Source organism: Lithobates pipiens, unplaced genomic scaffold (assembly GCF_037356315.1).
Source record: "Lithobates pipiens isolate NorthernLeopardFrog02 unplaced genomic scaffold, aLitPip1_a1.2 Scaffold_3, whole genome shotgun sequence".
In the NCBI taxonomy this organism is placed as follows: domain Eukaryota; kingdom Metazoa; phylum Chordata; class Amphibia; order Anura; family Ranidae; genus Lithobates; species Lithobates pipiens.
In genome coordinates this window covers 185877596-185897164 of record NW_027507790.1, presented here as the reverse complement: position 1 = coordinate 185897164, position 19569 = coordinate 185877596, and the positions used below count along the sequence as shown (strand labels likewise).

The following is a 19569-nucleotide window of genomic DNA, read 5'->3' as shown; positions in this document are numbered from 1 at the left end:
AAGTGCGATGGTGCAGGAATTGGAGTTTGAGATCTGAAGGTTCTGAAATTGGGTCTGATCTGAGGTTTAATGGTGCAAGAATTGGTGCTGATCTGAGGTGCGAAGGTGCAGGAATTGCGGTGATCTGAGGTATGAAGGTGCAGAAATTAGGCTGCTCTGAAAGTGCAAAGCTCAATATAAATTTCTTACCATTATTCATTGTTTATAGCGTTTGCTTTATTCAAATTTCTTTTCATGATTGAGAGTGTGAAGTTGACTTTTTTTTTTTTTTTTATGTAGCTGGCACAAGGTTGTCTATCCCCGATTTAGAGCCTATAAAGAATTGCACTAGCATGGCTGGTGCCATGCAGGTCTCCTTCAGATCTGTCAGCGTATCTGTGTGCCCGTACATCACGTACAGGCAAGCAGATACAAAATAAATACCCGCTAGCTCTCATGACAGCGTTCGGGTATGTGCGGGGGCTGGTCCGTCCGTAACATGTTACATAGTACACCCAGAATATGGGGGTAACATGTAACATGCTACAAAAGGTAAACTTATCCTTTAAGACTGAAAGTTGATTGGATTAGAAAATGCAAAGAATTACTAAAGTGGACCTTTCCCTTCAAAACAATGAAAGTGCATGCGGCTCTGCATACTACACTAATACTGCAAATGCTGTGTTTTAGGCAAACCTAGTCAGGGCTTCTCAGCTGCCTCCTGGAAAGGTTATGGCACCAGTGCCAGTACCAGCGTCTTGTAGTTAATCTGCAAGATCTCAGGAGAGGGAAAAAAAAAAGGAGTACAATTTCCCAAGATCTTGCAAAATCTCAGGAAATAGTGCATTAATTTGTTTTTGTACAGGTGACATGGTCGTAATGACGCGTACACACGACCGGACTTTTCGAGGGACTAGGTCCGACAGTCTTTCCGACGGACTTTCGGCGGAGTTCTGACAGACTTTCTGAATGAACAGACTTGGCCACACACAATCACACCAAAGTCTGACGGATTCAAACGTGATGACATACGACCGGACTAGAATAAGGAAGTTCATAGCCAGTAGCCAATAGCTGCCCTAGTGTCGGCTTTTGTCCGTCGGACTAGCATACACACGAATGGATTTCTCGGTCCGGCGGAGTTCCGGTGGGAAAGTTTAAAACATGTTCTATTTCTAAAGTTCGCCGGATTTTTGGCAAGCAAAGGTCCGATGGAGCCCAAAGTCCGGTCGTGTGTACGTGGCATTAGAGAACTAGGAAGAAGAAGCTGGCCATCGATGATGTTGATTTTTGGCATAGGCAGGGCACATTAACAATATTCTGTATTCATTTAATTGATGCCGGAGTTTGTTAAAAATTCCACTGTTTGGGGTGTTTTTTAACTGAAAGCCTGAGTAAAAAAAAGCAACAATACAGAGGGATAAAAGGAAACAATGCAGCATCTTTCCAGTGGCAGGTTCTGTCAAGTAGGGGATGCATTGTACTTACTACTAAGTCTTGGTCTTGCAGCAAATTTAGAATTGCTTCATACAGTGATGGTCTTAAATCAGCTTTGAATTTTACAGAGACCCATTGTCCAATTAACCAAATTACTCTCCGACGTAACAACTTATACCTACAGAAATGACAGAAAAGTGACTATATTAAAAAATACATTTAATAAATCTTAGAACATCTATATATACAGTATATACCAGCCCGCAAATTTTCCTTTCGCCTGCTCTCATTTGTCGAGTGCAAAAGCTTGAGGGCGAATGTGAGGCTGCCTTAGAGGGGGGTGAGCATTGCTGGCAGGCGGGGTTGAATGGGAGCAGTTCTCCCAGCGATCAGCCAGGGGAAGGGAGAGGAGAGGAAGAGGCGAGCAAACCGGATCATCACACAGAGCAGAGATCGCCTGCTGTGACAGCTTTGACTTGAATCTCTTGGCCCACAGTCACACAAATTCCCACCTCCTAGACCTGCTCCTTTGATAGACAGCACACTGGTCCAATGACGGGACATGTGACATCTATCATAGGAGTGGATCCAGGAGGCGGAACTTTGAGTGTGGGCATCAGGCAATTCAAATCAAAGCTGATCCACTCTCTGTGTGAGGATCCGGCTGGCTCTCCTCTTCCTCTCCTCTCTCTGATGCCTGTGCACTGGTCAGGCTGTGCTGATGGGCATTGCTGAGGCTGCATTTATGAGCACTGGTGAGGTTGCTTTGATGGGCACTGCTGAGGCTGCATTGATGGGCACTGCTGAGGCTGCATTGATGGGCACTGCTGAGGCTGCATTGATGGGCACTGCTGAGGCTGCATTGATGGGCACTGCTGAGGCTGCATTGATGGGCACTGCTGAGGCTGCATTGATGGGCACTGCTGAGGCTGCATTGATGGGCACTGCTGAGGCTGCATTGATGGGCACTGCTGAGGCTGCATTGATGGGCACTGCTGAGGCTGCATTGATGGGCACTGCTGAGGCTGCATTGATGGGCACTGCTGAGGCTGCATTGATGGGCACTGCTGAGGCTGCATTGATGGGCACTGCTGAGGCTGCGTTGATGGGCACTGCTGAGGCGGCGTTGGTGGGCACTGCTGAGGCGGCGTTGATGGGCACTGGTGAGGCGGCGTTGATGGGCACTGGTGAGGCGGCGTTGATGGGCACTGGTGAGGCGGCGTTGATGGGCACTGGTGAGGCGGCGTTGATGGGCACTGGTGAGGCGGCATGGATGGGCACTGGTGTGGCTGCATGGATGGGCACTGGTGTGGCTGCATGGATGGGCACTGGTGAGGCTGCATGGATGGGCACTGGTGAGGCTGCATGGATGGGCACTGGTGAGGCTGCATGGATGGGCACTGGTGAGGCTGCGTTGATGGGCACTGGTGAGGCTGCGTTGATGGGCACTGGTGAGGATGCGTTGATGGGCACTGGTGAGGATGCGTTGATGGGCACTGGTGAGGATGCGTTGATGGGCACTGGTGAGGATGCGTTGATGGGCACTGGTGAGGATGCGTTGATGGGCACTGGTGAGGATGCGTTGATGGGCACTGGTGAGGCTGCACAGATGGGCACTGGTAAGGCTGCACAGATGGGCACTGATAAAGTTGTTGTTAATGTTTATTTTGGTAACTTAATTCTGCATAAAACTTTTAACAGTGTAATTTCATGAGATAATTTATGAGTGCATGTTTTGAGGCAGGGCAGGGAAGGGGTTGGGTGGGGTAAATGGTGTTGAGTAACCCTTAAGACCCAACTAGTATATTCGATTAAAAATTTTGAGCCCTGGTATATACAGTATACAAATTACAATAATTTAAAAAATCATGAACGGGCTTATGAATATTAAAGCTTGTACTGCCTTGGGTATGAAGTATTTACATATCCCATTTGTTAGTTTTACTTACATTTTAACTAGAAATTGCTGCCTACCATCTGCCTCACCTCACATATTGCACAGTCAGAAGATGAAGATAGGAGGTCAAGCAGTTGACAAGCCAGCAAATGTTAAACTTTAGGTGACCTCTGACATTCTGAATCAGCAATCTGGCAAATTCCTCTTAAAGTAAAAGGCCCATAATCACAAAACAAAGAAAGTATTCTGCAATTACCATATTTATCGGCACATTCATTTTAAGGAGGACGTTTCAGGAAAAAACAAATTTTAAATAAGGAACTTTGAAGCAAAATAAGGGTCAGTGACCATCTGCAGCCTCACCATTGCCATCAATGCAGCCTGATCAATGCCCATCTGCAGCCTCACAAGTGTCATCAAGGCAGCAGCCTCACCATTGCCATCAATGCAGAAGCCTCACCATTGCCATCAATGCAGCCTGATCAATGCCCATCTGCAGCCTCACAAGTGTCATCAATGCAGCAGCCTCACCATTGCCATCAATGCAGCAGCCTCACCATTGCCATCAATGCAGCCTGATCGATGCCCATCTGCAACCTAGAGGGGACAGGACGTGCGCCAACAGATTACATAGAGTGAGAATCTCCTATGATAGACATAACAGTGGTCCACTGGCGGCCCAGGAGACGGGACTTCCTTTTACAGAGACTGCCAAGTGAACAGGAGATTCGTCCCACCCCCCTCCCTGTCCCCTCCGAGGCAGCTAAAATTGAAGTCTTGGCTTATAACACGCACACGCTACTTGCACCCAATTTTCATGGTGAAAAAGTGATTGTTATATGCCAATAAATACAGTAAGAATTGTAATGATGGCATTCAATGTAATAAATTCCTATTTTTATATCATATGCATTATTTATATTTTTGTCTTGTTGCTACAACTGTGTAAAAGAGTTAGCTGTAGTTAGACTTTAAAAAAAAGGAATTTACAGTGAGTACAAAAATCTTATTTTCTTTCTCGACCATAGAGTGACACAGGAAGTCTTGTAGTGTTGGGACATCCAAAAGAAGTCCAACTCCAAAAGCAAAGAAAACACAAGAGGCCCACACATAAAAACAGAAGCTGAGAGTGCCTGCAGCTCAAAGAGCCACATGAAGGAATCATGGAAAAGGTGGCACCCGATCCCTAAAGTGTAAGTTCATCTTTAGCAACATTTTACAAAAAGCCCCCTATGCAATTCCAGATGCCCTGAATAATATATTACTAGCACTTCTCATTTCCAAATGCTATTTCTGCTTGTCATTACATCTGCAGCAATGGAGGTTCACCTCTCTATCCCCCTATACCCTGAGCTCAGCCACTGCAGCTAGAGCATGTTCGTAGTTTGAACATCCTGGAGCAGCTGCTAAGTAGCACACACTTGTATTGTCCAACCTGCAAACCGAAAGAAGCAATCGCTGTAATAGATAATCTCAGACAACAAAATTCCTCCCACAACATTTTTTCCAGGTGAAGGTTCTTATCTGCCACAAGAAAAGTATCTCTTTCATGTGATGTTACAGACCTTGCAGTAAAGTAGACTTTCTAGCTTTTTGCAATGTGGAAATAACCAACTTGGTGATGCCTCTCTCAGAATCTGGGTTCATGAACTATGTCATCTAAGTCTGCAACTGCGGAACAGGGAAAATCAGTACTAGAGACAAGCAATCTGGAGTCCACAGAGCATCTTCCTGGAGTCCTATCAGGTTGGAGTACTCCTTTCTGCAAATACCAGTTATAGGTTAGGGTGGTTGCCATCTGTTTGTACTGTTAGTAACTGATGAGGCAACGAACTGGATACCTTCACTGCCATTGTGCTATTATTGGGTGCCCAGTGCGTCCGTATACCTTTAAGGAGGGGTGGGCTTCCTCCAGGCATACCTGTCCTTAATCTATCCTTTATTATACATGTGTTCCAACTTTATAAACTCTCAAATTATAAAGTTAGGACTGCGGTACGCTGGGGTGCCGTGAAGTGACCGCTTATGCATATATTTGCAAATAAGTGCAAACTAAACTCCTTGGTTTTAATGTGAACTGTTAGGCTGGATTCACACTTATGCATTTTTAGTGCTTTTTGCATTTTGCAGATTTGCACTACAGCCCATTTATAATGGTTTCCTATGGAACACGTTCTGTAGTGCAAATCTGCAAAATGCAAAAAGCACTAAAAATGCATAGGTGTGAATCCAGCCTTAGACAGGGCAATTCGGTTTGTTTCAGGATAGCTGGTAAGTGAGCTGGGAATTTGTTATTTGCCTAGCTCTCTCCAGACCTTAACCACTTTCAGACCATTTTGCTGGATTAAGACCAGACCACTTTTTGCGATTCGGCACTGCATCTTTTTAACTGACAAGTGTGCGGCCGTGCGACGTGGTTCCAAAACAAAATTGACATCTTTTTTTCCCACAAATAGAGCTTTCTTTTGGTGGTATTTGATCACCCCTGCAGGTTTTATTTTTTGCGCTATAAACAAAAAAATAGCGACAATTTTTTTTTTTTTTTTTTTAACAAATTTTTTGCTTTTTGCTATAATAAATATCCCCCAAAAATGTATAAAAAAACGTTTTCTTCTACATATTTTTGGTAAAAAAAAAAATCGCAATAAGCCATTGATTGGTTTGCGCAAAAGTTATAGCGTTTACAATATAGGGGATAGTTTTATGGCATTTTTATTAATATATATATATATTTATTTATTTATTTTTTCCTAGTCATGGCGGCTATCAGCTTTTTATTGTGACTGCGACATTATGGCGGACACATCAGACATTTTTGACAAATTTTTGGGACCACTGTCATTTATACAGCAATCAGTGCTATTGTCAGGGCTGGCTTAGCCCTTCCTTCTCTGGGCTGGCCGCTCAGCTGTCGGCTAATTGCCAGCTCCCTTCTCTCTCCACAGTTACCAGCTGTTCCTGATGATGCTCGTCTGACCTGCCTACTTAAAGCCTTCCAGCTAACTTCACCTCTGCCTTCGCCTTGGTCACATCAATAGAAACCATCTCCTGCGGTTTGTTTAAAGACTGGCTTGCTGACATCCCTTCTGGCTCCTTATCCTACTTGCTGTTGCTCTACTTGGATCCCTGATTTCTGGCCTGGCTGACTACCCGATCTGGCTACTGGACTCTGACTATGCTTGACTACGCTTTTTCGATTTACCTATTTATTTTTATTAATAAACAAGTGTGATTTGATTGTACTTCTGTCTCACTTCGATTCATGGTTTCTGACAGTAGGCGAAGGCCATGAGTTCAGAAGATACAGTCAATCCACTTGGTAATATTTTTTCCAGATTGGATGAGCAAGATCACCGCATAGATCGGTTTGGCATGGCGTTACAAACGCTCCTGAATCGCATGGCTCACCTGGAATCCCCGCGGTGGCTGCTCCGGTACAACCTGAGTCACAGGCCGTCCCTGCTGCTGCATCAGTCTCTGTGCAGGCACATGCCTCGAGTATTACCTCGATAAGAGGTATGTCTGGTTCTGCTCCGCTTCCCCAGCAATTTGGGGGCGATCCAGTTCAATGCAGAGGGTTTCTCAATCAGGTTGAGATATACTTCAAGATGCTGCCCCAGGCGCTTCCCACGGACAGAAGCAAAGTAGGTTTTGTGATATCTTTGCTTTCTGAGAGAGCCTTGGCCTGGACTAACCCTCTATGGGAGATGCAAAAACTTGTCGTCTTGAGTTACCCTCAGTTTGTGGCCTCCTTTAAAAGGGTATTTGACATTCACGCACGCTCTGCTTCTGCTGCCAAGTGCCTCATGTCCATCAAACAGAGTACGAGAACTGTTGCCGACTACGCCATTGAATTCTGTACTCTGGCAGCAGAGGTTGCTTGGAACGATGAGGCCCTCGTGGCTGCTTTTTCTCATAGTCTGCCGGATTCCATCAAGGATGAGATAGCAGCCTGAGATATACCCACTGAGCTGGAGAGCTTGATCTCGTTTGCCATCCTAATTGACTCCAGACTCAGAGAAAGACTTCCTCTTAAGGAGCGCTTGTGGAAGTCTCCTGTACGTTTGCCTCCAAGCTTTGTAGTCCCACCCATGCCTCCCTCACCTCCCATGCCTCCTGGTACCGAGTTGGTCAGGGAAGATCAACCCATGCACCTGGGCTTCACGCGTCTCTCTGCGGATGAGAGAGTCTTCAGGAGGAGGGAGAGATTGTGCCTTTATTGTGGCCAGGCAGGGCACTTTTTGAAGTCTTGTCCTACCCGTCCAGGGAACACCCGAACCTTGAGATCCTGTCATGGACAGACCTTAGGTGGCGTTGTTTCGTCCCCAGTTATCCTGAAGGATAAGCCCCTGGTTTTGCTTAACCTTTCTTGGGCTGAGTCGTCCATCGAGATACAGGCTCTAACCGACTCTGGGGCTGTAGGCCTGTTCATTGATGCTGCATTTGTTTCACAGCACTCAATTCTGCTGCAGCTGCGTGACACTCCACTTGCCATTGAGGCTCTTGACGGGAGACCTTTACAGCCTGCCCATGTGACTCATGAGATGGTTCCGTTGTCCATGGCCGTAGGGGCTCTTCACCATGAGATAATCCAATTCCAAGTTATTTCTTCACTCAGGTTTCCACTGGTTATTGGTTATCCTTGGTTACAGAGGCACAACCCCTCTTTTGATTGGCTCCGTGCTGAGGTTCTCTCCTGGTCACCACAATGCTGTGAGACATGCTTCCTGAAGGTATCCAAGGTCCTGTGCACCTCTTCACTTCCCTCCCTGCTGGAGGAGTACCGTGATTTTAGCGATGTCTTTGATAAAGGTCAAGCCGGTAGTTTGCCTCCACATTGGTCTTATTATTGCGCAATTGACCTTCAACCTGGTGCCATACCTCCTCGTGGCCGGGTTTACCCTTTGTCGGTCTTGGAGGATAAGGCCATGGAGCAGTATGTTGCTGACGCACTTTATCGAGGTTTCATCCGCACAAATCCTCATCTCCTGCAGGTGCTGGTTTCTTCTATGTGAAAAAGAAGAGCGGTGAAGTGAGACCTTGTATAGATTATAGGGGTCTCAATCGTGTCACGATTAAGAATGCCTACCCGATTCCATTGATTACAGAGTTATTTGACCGCCTCAAGGGAGCAACGGTTTTCACGAAGCTTGACTTGAGAGCGGCATAATATCCTGTGCGCAATAAAAAGGGCGACGAGTGGAAAACTGCTTTTAATACCAGATAGGCCATTATGAATACCTGCTAATGCCTTTTGGCCTTTGTAACGCCCTGGCAGTTTTCCAGGAATTTATTAACGATGTCCACCGAGATTTGTTGCAGTTGTGTGTGGTGGTTTATCTCAATGATATACTCATATTTTCCAAGTCCCTGGAGAGCCACCACACAGATGTCTGTCGTGTGCTTCAGAAACTAAGAGAGAAAAATCTCTATTGTGAACTGTGTCATGGTTATGCAATAGAGTTTGTCTGCTTACCTGTTTCATGTGTTCATCTCTAGAGACCAGCCGACCCTCACCTGACTGCTTTTGTAATCCATCCTCTGGCATGACTCCACCCTACCTCCTATCAGAGAACTCTATATTAACCTGTGCACTGCAGGCCAACCCTGCTGATCAACCATTGTGTATTTCTTTGTGTGTTTAGCTTCCTGTTACCTGCCGTGTGCTCTTCTGTTGTTCCCGTTACCGACTTTGGCGTGTCCCTGACTATTCCTGTCTGCTTGTGGCCCCGACCTTGGCTTTATCCCTCACTATCCCTATCCTCCTGTTGCCTACTGTGGGTGCGAGCTGGGGGACCCTGGGGGTAGCGACCTGGAGCCAGTTGCAGCCAAGTCCATCCTCACCACCAGAGGCTCTGGTGAACACCTGCCGGCTCTTAGACTCCGCGCCCCAGGGAATCTTACGCTCTAACCTCGGTGGGATCTGTCTCCCATCCGCAGCAGTCAGCCTTAGGGTCCACAACCTTGCGGTGCACTCCTGATCCCTACGGTGTGCATCTGTCACCTCGCCTCAAGGTGACCTGACAAACTGGAGAAGTGCGAGTTCCATCGTGAACAGGTTACATTCCTGGGCTATGTCATTTCCACTGTTGGTTTTTCGATGGACCCAGAGAAACTTTCGGCAGTCCTACAGTGGTCTCGACCCGTGGGTTTACGTCCTTTGCAGCGTTTCCTGGGCTTTGCCAACTACTATCGGAAGTTTATTCGTAACTTCTAGTCTCTGGTCAAGCCCCTGACTGATATGATCAGAAGGGACGGTAACCCACAGAGTTGGTCTCCGGAGTCCATTAAGGCCTTTGAGACTCTCAAGGCTGCCTTTGTTTCTGCTCCTGTGTTGGCACATCCTGATCCTATATTGCCTTTTATCCTAGAAGTTGATGCTTCTGAGACTGGAGTTGGCGCCCTTCTGTCTCAACGTCCTAACTCTGAGAGCACTATGCATCCGTGTAGCTACTTTTCCAAGAAATTGTCACCTGCTGAGTGCAATTATGAGATTGGTGACAGAGAGCTGTTGGCGATCATTTTAGCCCTGAAAGAATGGAGACATCTCCTTGAAGGTACCAATGAGCCTGTTCTTATTCTTACTGACCATAAGAATCTTACATTCTTGTCTGAGGCTAAGCAACTCTCTCCCAGAAGGGCGCGATGGGCTCTTTTCTTGTCAAGCTTTAATTACATTGTCTTATTCTTAACTGGTACTACGAATGTAAGGGCTGATGCCTTGTCATGACAATTTTCCTCCACTTCCAAGTCGGAGTCGGTTCCGGTTCCTAGGATTCCTCCTGATCGTATCTTGGCTACGGTTCGCATCAGTCTTACTTCTCCTTTGGGTGACAAAATTCTTGCTGCTCAGGTCCATGCTCCTCCTGATAAACCTTATGATCGCTGCTTTGTCCCAGAGAGTCTCCGTACTGCTGTACTCCAGACTTACCATTCTCCCAAGGCAGCTGGCCATCCTGGGAAGAATCAACTCATTTGGGCCATTTGCCAACAATTCTGGTGGCCTAGTCTACGGGCTCATGTTACTGCCTTCGTAGCTGCCTGTCCCGTGTGGGCTCAGAGTAAGAATCCACGACACCTTCCAGTGGGCCTCCTACAACCCATACCCAATGGAGAGAGGCCCTGGACTCACCTGTCCATGGATTTCATTGTGGAGTTGCCAAAATCCCAAGGCAACACTGTTATCCTTATGGTGGTTGACCGGTTCTCAAAGTTATGTTATTGTATTCCACTTAAGTTGCCCACCTCTAAGGAACTGGCTTCCATTTTTGCTCGGGAGATCTTTCGCTTACATGGGCTACCCAAGGTGATTGTCTCGGACAGAGGCAGTCAGTTTGTCTGCCGGTTCTGGTGAGCATTTTGCGCACAGTTGGGAATCCAGCTTGCGTTCTCTTCTGTGTATCACCCGCTCTAATGGGGCCGCAGAACGAGCCAATCAGTCATTGGAGCAATTCCTATGTTGCTATATTTCTGACCATCATAACAACTGGTCTGACCTATTACCTTGGGCAGAGTTTGCTCACAACAGTGCCTTGAATTCTGCTTCCCGATTGTCTCCATTTATGGCGAATTATGGTTTCCAACCTTCCATGTTGCCTGACTTGTTTGTTCCGCAGAGTATTCCTGCATTAAAGGAGCATCTCCGTGGTCTTCGTTCCACTTGGGTACAAGTCCAGGAGGCTTTGCGTCATGCTAATGATAGGTACAGACTCCATGCTGACCGCAGACGCCTGCCTGGGCCTTCCTACCAGGTTGGGGACAGGGTCTGGCTGTCATCTCGCAACCTCCGGCTTCGTGTTCACCTCGGTTTATTGGGCCTTTCCGTATCCTTCACAGGATTAACCCAGTGGCTTACGCGTTGGATCTTCCTCCTAGTATGTGCATCTCAAATGTGTTTCATGCTTCCTTATTGAAACCGTTGGTCTGTAACCGATTTACCACCTCGGTGCCACATCCTCCCCCTATTCAGGTTGAGAACCATGAGGAGTATGAGGTAAAATCCATTGTTGACTCCCGTAGGTTCCGTAGGCGCATACAGTACCTGGTGCATTGGAAGGTGTACGGTCCAGAGGAACGCGCCTGGGTTTCATCCTCTGACGTACATGCCCCTGTCTTCCTCCGCGAGTTCCATAGATGGTTTCCCCTCAAGCCCGGTGGCCCTCTGAGGGAGAGGGGTCATTGAAGAGAGGGGTACTGTCAAGGCTGGCTTAGCCCTTCCTTCTCTGGGCTGGCCGCTCAGCTGTCGGCTAATTGCCAGCTCCCTTCTCTCTCCACAGTTACCAGCTGTTCGTCTGCCCTGCCTACTTAAAGCCTTCCAGCTCACTTCACCTCTGCCTTCGCCTTGGTCACATCACTAGAAACCATCTCCTGTGGTTTGTTTAAAGACTGGCTTGCTGACATCCCTTCTGGCTCCTTATCCTGCTTGCTGTTGCTCTACTTGGATTCCTGACTTCTGGCCTGGCTGACTACCCGATCTGGTTACAGGACTCTGGCTATGCTTGACTACGCTTTTTCTATTTACCCATTTATTTTTTATTAATAAACAAGTGTAATTTGATTGTACTTCTGTCTCAGTCTGATTCATGGTTTCTAACAGCTATACAAATGCACTGATTCCTGTGTAAATGACACTGGCAGTGAAGGGGTTAACCAGGAGGTGGCAGTGTAGGGGTTAAGTGTGTCCTAGGGGCGTGTTGCAAACTGTGGGGGGCGTGGCTGTGTTTTACACAAGGGAGCAGACAGTGTCACGGTTGCTAGGCAGAACGGGGAGATGCTTGTTTACTTTAGGACGATCGAGTCCGCGGGACCTGTGATCAGATTCACGGAGGTCCCGACCAGCACGCCAGCGTGCACGCAATGGCACGGCAGCACATTTAAAGGGACGTACCTGTACGCCCATGTGCCTGTCCGTGCCATTCTGGGGAAGCGGCTAAAGGATCAACAGAATTCCCTCAATCTTGATCCCATAAAGCAAACAAGGAAGGAGTTTCAGAGGAGGACAGGGTGATCGGATCCCAAGGAGTTTTCAGAGAAAGCACTGCTTCTACTAGAGAATCCCGGTACCTCGGCTGGCTCACAGTTGTGGAGAATAGTTACACCGGTGGATTTAGTTTTGCTTTAAAGTTTAGCCTGAACTGTTTCCCAAAAGTTAAGGGATGTCATGAATAATTCTGTCCCAGTTGCTTATGCTCTCAACCAAACTGTCAAGCCATCAAATAGCTGGGGTCATAACAGAACAGAATAGGAGTGTGCAAATTCCACCATCATTGCTCTACAGCCAATGTTCTTGTTTTATCAGGTAAATCTCAAGTCGTAGCTTGAGCTCATAGCTCGTATTAAGTTGCGGTCATTTTTCCACTACCAGTAGCAGTTGGCTGCTCAGGCACCAAATGTTCAGTTGTGGGAGGCCTGGGAGACATATATTATCTGTCCAGAACAACATATGAATTAAAATGCTTAGGTAGGAAACGTGTAAGGGGCGGGGCCGGCGATATAGGATGTCCGTTTACATCTATTGGAAGTCTAATTTTAGGTGGTACCTGTCATATGCTACCTGGAAGCTAGCAGCCTTTAAGAGGAAGTAAACCCTAATGGGTTTACTTCCTCTTTCATTCCCTGCAAAGGCAAAGCATAATGGACTACTATGCATCGCATAGTAGTCCATTATGTGTCACTTACCTGACACAGGAGCCAGCGAAGTCACCGCTGTCCCCTGTAGTCCAGCGCATCCATCTTTTCAGTGGGGTCTTGCAGCTCCGCCGCTGTCATTCGGCGAAGCCGCGATGATGTCACTCCAGCGCATGCGCACGGGAGCCGACACGCGCGGCAGCTCCGTTGTTGGAAATGCCGCTCTCAGTGCGCCTGTGCCGTAGACAGCGGTGCCTGTCTTCGGGCAAATATCTCCTAAACCGTATAGGTTTAGGATATATTTCTTGGTCCTACAGGTAAGCCTTAATCTAAGCTTACCTGTAGGTCAAAGGGGTTTGTAAGGGTTTACAACCACTTTAAGGGGACAGAAGTTAGTCATTCACGCACAAGCTGCAGCCTCCATTGGTGATGTCCCACATCGTGGATTGTACAATTACATATGCTGTTGTACTTTTCAGCACCAGCTCATAGCGCACTTTTAAATGTAAGTGGTTTTATTGATACAATTTTATTAAATGTCATAATTTGTATGGAAAGCATTACGAGGGTCTGTATGCTTTATCTCTGAGTTTATATCGATGGAATTAGTGAATATCATATGCAGAGGGAAAGGATCTGGAGGAGAATTTAAGGAATAAGGCCACAGATGACCCTTAAAGGAACAGGCTCATAAGACCTATTGCTCATAGGTCAAATTAGGAGGTGAGCTGCTAATGGTGGATAAGTTGCATTAAATTTTTATTTTAACTTTATTTGTACTTGTTTACTAATTATTTCATACTGGTGTTGCATTGGTTTTGATGTTAAATATTTTAGGTTGGTAGTCTAGTTACCAAGAACCAAAAAATATCCACTATATGAAAGAGTTATAGATGCACCCTGGTCACTTTGATATCAAACGGTATTGTACGCTATTCTAAACCCATCGAATTGTATGAGAGGGAAGCAATATTCTACTTTACTGTACCATACACTGCACAAGGCTTCCAATGTAATGTAAATCACAGATAACAAGAGAAATGTAGCTAGAACATAACATAATGAAAGTGATTTCACATCACAGGAGGATACAATGTTCTCACCTATCATGGGTAATTTGCAGTTCTCCTAGCAGCTGATTTTTAAACCACTCATTGAAGTCCACACTATCAAATAATTCAAATGCAGCCAGTCCCACGGCATTGTAAACTGAAGGAAGATAAACGATAGGAATTAGTCACTGGTAACAGCAGAAAAAAGGGTCTACAACAATAAAATCAAATAACCTATTGAAATAAACACAAGGGCTTCAGCAAATCAGCAGGACATTGAATGTGCTTTGTGTTCCTCATTAAATGAGCTAGCATAGGGCTTACCTAACAACCCAGTTCAAAGAACCAAGAGGTGCTGACATGCTTAGGAGCCAATAAGAAAAGATCTTTAGAGTGAATCTCATTCCAATTTTAGTTTAGTAGGAAATGGTATAGAAACCCCATCAGGTTCTTAATGCTGTCTATACCCTTGCTGGGCACTTTCCTTCTCTCTATTTGTCCTAGTGACCACTGTCACTGAGAGTTAAAGTGAGATCCAAAATGTTGCCTTATCAGAAGAAAAATAATAGATGAGGGAATCCTCTAATGGGGGCACACGTTTCAGTGACAAACATCTAAGAGGGGATTTCCCTCATGTTTGTGATTTCATTTCTGTGTCTTTGGGACAGAAAGTGAGGGAAAACTCCCCAGTGGGACATGGATGGCAAAAAAGCCTGTTTTACTATATCCAAATTATTTATACAGTATGCCTTCATTTCAGATCTACTTTAAATGCTATGTTTACTTTTTTTTTTTCTTCTCTAAATTCCAGCTCCCCTATGTACCAAGTAGAGATGAGCTTGGGAGTGATCGGGATCCTAGTCCCAACCCACCTGCCCGAGCCCTCCAAGAAGCCGACACTGCACACTGTTAATCACAGGCAGTGAGACATTAACCGATCTTTGCAGCTGTGGACTGGGAAATGTCTCACTGCCTGTGATAAAAGCAGAGTGCAGTGTCAGCTTCCTGCTGGTATCGGGCAGGTGGGATCCCAAACACGCCTGAGCCCATTCCTAGTACCAATATACTATTAATGCACCTCTGTTGCAAAAAATAAAAGCTTTCTTTGATTTTTAGAACAAGGCCTTATCTTGGCCCCTGATGTGTTGCATAGAAAGTTTATGACTTCCCGGTATGTAGATTTGAAAACCAGAACAACACAGGAAGCAGTTCCCCAATACTACCAGTTCTACACTGAAAAGCAAGGCAAATGCACATGTGGGAGAGATACCAAGGATGTCATGCAGGTGGGAGGGGGCAGGGTGTGTGCTAATGAGGTCAGCTGGTGAACTGCTTCCTGTACCAATATATTATTAATGTACCTCTGTTGCATAAAAATAAAAGCTCTCTGAACGTTTTAGAACAAGGCCTTACCCTAGTGTGTTCCTTAGAAAGTTCATGACTTCCTGGTATGTAGATTTGGGTTGTGAAAACCAGTAAGACACAGGAAGCAGTTCACCAGCTAACCTCATTAGGCCCCCCCCTGCACGGCAACCTCGGCATCTCTCCCACGTGTGCATCTTCCTTGCTTGTCAATGTAGAACTGATAGAGTTGGTGAACTGCTTCCTGTGTCCTACTGGTTTTCACAACCCAAATCTATATACTAGGAAGTCATGAGCTTTCTATGGAACACACCAGGGGCTTGTTCTAAAAGAAAATCAAAGAAAGCTTTTATCTTTCTGCAACAGAGGTACATTAATAATATATTGATGGATAGGGAAGCTGGAATTTAGAAGAGAAAAAAAAAAGTCTTCAAGTAGGAAACTAGAGAATGCCTGCATTTGCCTCACTAATGTGAAGATGCAGAACACTTATGCTATGAATGACTGCTACTGCACTGAAAACTATAGCAGTTAAAATCTCCAAAGACAAGCTCTTAAGACAGGGGAAGACCTTAAAAATCCTTAAAGTATATGTAAATTCAAAATGTTCTTTATAGTTTTGTATAGAGTGGTTCAGTGTTAAAAGCCCTGTCAAGTTTGTCATTTTTATCTTGTCTGCATCACTGCAGGACAGACACACAATCTCATTAAATGACTGGAAATCCAACATTTTACAGTTTTCACCAGAACACGAATAGCGGGGGAAACTTGTTCTAAAGACAATGGGTGAAAAGAGCTCACTCACTGCTTTGTCCCTAGAGCTGGAAATCTCCCCGATGGGATACAGAAAAACAGGGGTTGCTAGCCTACTCAAAAAATGTAAATAGATATACTATTTTTTAATTGATTGGAAGATAATTAAAAAATAGATGGGTTTAAGGTACATGGGTGATTTCTTTCTAGCAGTCAGATACATGAAATAAAGATGAATGCAAAAAGTAACACATATTAATGTAGGAAAAGCCTATTGTTGCCCTGACTTAACCCACTAGTCTAATGTTCCTTCCTATTATAAAACACACACTTTGATTTATAACAGAAGACATTAGGATAGTAATTTCTTCTTTATGAGTCACACTAGAGAGATCCAAAATAGAGGTGTTTTCCAGTCAAATAAACATTACTAAGAACTGGGAATATGCTGTCACTAATGTAGAAATGTTCCTGGGCAGTGATCCTGCTTTAAATGACAGTTTCTCAGAGGCATGCATGCCATTGCGTATTAAGGTGTCTAAGTGAATTAACACTGTGACTTTTTGAGAAAGCAAGCTCATAGAGATAAACCAACGTTCACAACAATATTTAGAAGTGCTAGTGCTCTGTGGCAGTGGGACAATCTGAAAAGCTAGTTGAGCGTGTAAGTGTAATAAATCAGTCAGTCAACTGCACCACTGAAACTTTGCTAAAGTTGTAAAGTCAACTCAACCATTTATTCTGAGCTTCATGTAATTTGCAGATTTTCCTCCAATTGTGATGCAACCTAGGGGCACCTTTTTTGCATTCTCTCAGAATTGACCATTTAGAGAAATCACAAAGACTTAAGGACATCCAGAAGTGAACACATGATACAATTATATCCATTCAGCAGAATGTTGGCTTTTGGTTAATAATAAAAAATGAACAATCAAAAATTTTAGCACTTTTTCTCCTTCACCATTCAAGCTACCAGCCTCTTCCAGCAGCATTTTAATGCAAACGAGGACTTGTGTGCTACACCTGCCTACAGGTTCTGATCAGCGCAGGAACATGTCAGTAGGATATACCAGCAGTTCATCCTCAAATCATAAAAACTTGGCTAAAGTATACAGGAGATACAGTTATATGAAGTGCTTAAAGTGGGGTTCCACCCTAAAGTGGAACTTCCGCTGATCGGAACCCACCCCCCCTCCGGTGTCACAATTGGCCCCTTACAGGGGGGAGGGGGGTGGAGATACCTGTCAAAGACAGGTATTTACACCCATTTCCGGGCATAGACTCCCGTGGGAGTCTATGTCATTTCCTGTCCTTCCGCGCTGTCTGCTGGGACACACACGGGTCCCAGTGACAGCGCAGACAATTCCTATTGCGCTGCGTGACTCGCGCATGCGCAGTAGGGAACCGGGAAGTGAAGCCGATTCGCTTCACTTCCTGATTCCCTCACCTAGAATGGTGACGGCAGCAGCCGAGCGATCGATCGGCCTCGGCATCGCTGGAACCCGGGACAGGTGAGTGTCCATTTATATAAAGTCAGCAGCTGTAGTATTTATAGCTGCTGGCTTTTAATTTTTTTTTTAGGTGGAATCCCTCTTTAAGCTAAACCAAGCAATGCATATTTCCCCTGCCTATGCAGCAGAAATGGTGTTTTGTTTATCCTTTCTACACTTGGCAGATGTTCCTACAGGCCTTGTACATACAATCTGAAACAGCAATGTGTACACAAGCTTATACGGAGTACTGTACTTGTAGACCATTGACACTTCCTCCAGCTTTCTCACTAAAAGTTCATACCTTGCTACATACATAGAGCTGGAGTCTGCAGGAGCCTGGCATTGCACCCGCTGATAAGGTTGTAACGCTTTGCAGGCTGGTTTGCAAAAAAAATAAAAAAATGAAAATAATAAATGCACATTGTTGTGCTAAAAATATATGTATATTTATTATTTTTTGTAAAAGATGGACTTAGACATTAACCACTTTCAGACCGGACCATTTTGCTGGTCAATGACCAGAGGTCTTTTTACAATTTGGCACTGCGCTGCTTTAACTGGTAATTGCGCGGTCATGCAATGTTGTACCCAAACAAAATTTGCGACCTTTTCTTCCCACAAATAGAGCTTTCTTTTGATGGTATTTGATTGCCTCTGCGATTTATATTTTTTGCGATATAAACGTAAAAAGACCACAAATTTTGAAAAAAAATGATATTTTCTACTTTTTGTTATTAGAAAAATCCAATAAACTCAATTTTAGTCATACATTTAGGCCAAAATGTATTCAGCCACATGTCTTTGGTAAAAAAAAAGTCAATAACTGTATATTTATTGGTTTGCGCAAAAGTTGTCACATCTACAAACTAAGGTACGTTTTCTGGAATTTACGCAGCTTTTAGTTTACGACTGCCTATCTCATTTCTTGAGGTGCTAAAATGGCAGGGCAGTACAAAACCCCCCCCAAATGACCCCATTTTGGAAAGTAGACCCCCTAAGGAAATTGATAAGTGGCATGTTGAGCCCATTGAATATTTTATTTTTTTGCCTCAAGCGATTGAATAATGACAAAAAAATTATTTTTTTTTTTTTTACAAAGTTGTCACTAAATGATATATTGCTCACACATGCTATGGGCATATGTGAAATGACACCCCAAAATAAATTCTGCTGCTTCTCCTGAGTATGGGGATACCACATATGTGGGACTTTTTGAGAGCCTAGCCGCGTACGGGGCCCCGAAACCCAAGCACCGCCTTCAGGCTTTCTAAGGGCGTTACAGTTTTGAAGGCCATAAAATGCCAAGATGGCACAAACCCCCCCCCCCCCCAAATGACCCCATTTTGGAAAGTAGACACCCCTAAATTTAGGGGTACACTAGTGAGACTAGGTAATAAATGGCGGGTGCCCTGAAACTATAAAAAAATAACTAACCAACCAGCGTCACCTGTAACAGTTATATGGTGATCACTGGTGAAAGGGTTAACTAGGGGGCAATCAGGGGGCTTTATGCGGTAGTATATGGGGGTCCCTGGCGCTATAAAAATCTGCGGCGAACCTAAATACCTACCTGCCTAACTAGCGTCACCTGTGACACTAATACAGCGATCAGAAAAACGATCGCTTATTAGGCTGGGTTCACACTGGAGCAATGCGGGAACGCCACGAATCCGCGGCGAGTTCCCGCATCGCATGCCTCCCGGCGGCAGTTCACACTGCCCTATGCGAACTGCTGGGAGTGTCAGTGAAATGTTAATGACACCCCCAGATCAGTTCGCATATCGCAGTGCGATCTGCAAACTCGGATCGCATGGTGTGAACACCCATGCGATCCGATTCTGCTCCGGACCAAAAAAAGGGTCCCGTGCGAGTTTGCGGCGGGTGCGACACGAATTCAGCCATACTATCTGTATGGCTGAACTCGAATCGCACAGAGATCGGATGTGATTTGCACTGCAGTGCGGTGCGA

The 19569-nt window shown here is 45.2% G+C and overlaps 1 protein-coding gene across 1 annotated transcript in view; it reads right to left on the bottom strand.

Moving 5' to 3' along the window:
• IPO11 (importin 11) overlaps window positions 1-19569 on the bottom strand; it is a 703238-nt gene that overhangs the window by 438887 nt on the left and 244782 nt on the right. Inside the window, exons 15-16 of the mRNA XM_077462617.1 lie at window positions 14044-14149; window positions 1468-1594 (exon numbers count right to left, since the gene is read on the bottom strand). Of these exons, the coding sequence (XP_077318743.1) occupies window positions 1468-1594; window positions 14044-14149 (233 nt within the window). The remainder of the gene's footprint in view (window positions 1-1467; window positions 1595-14043; window positions 14150-19569) is intronic.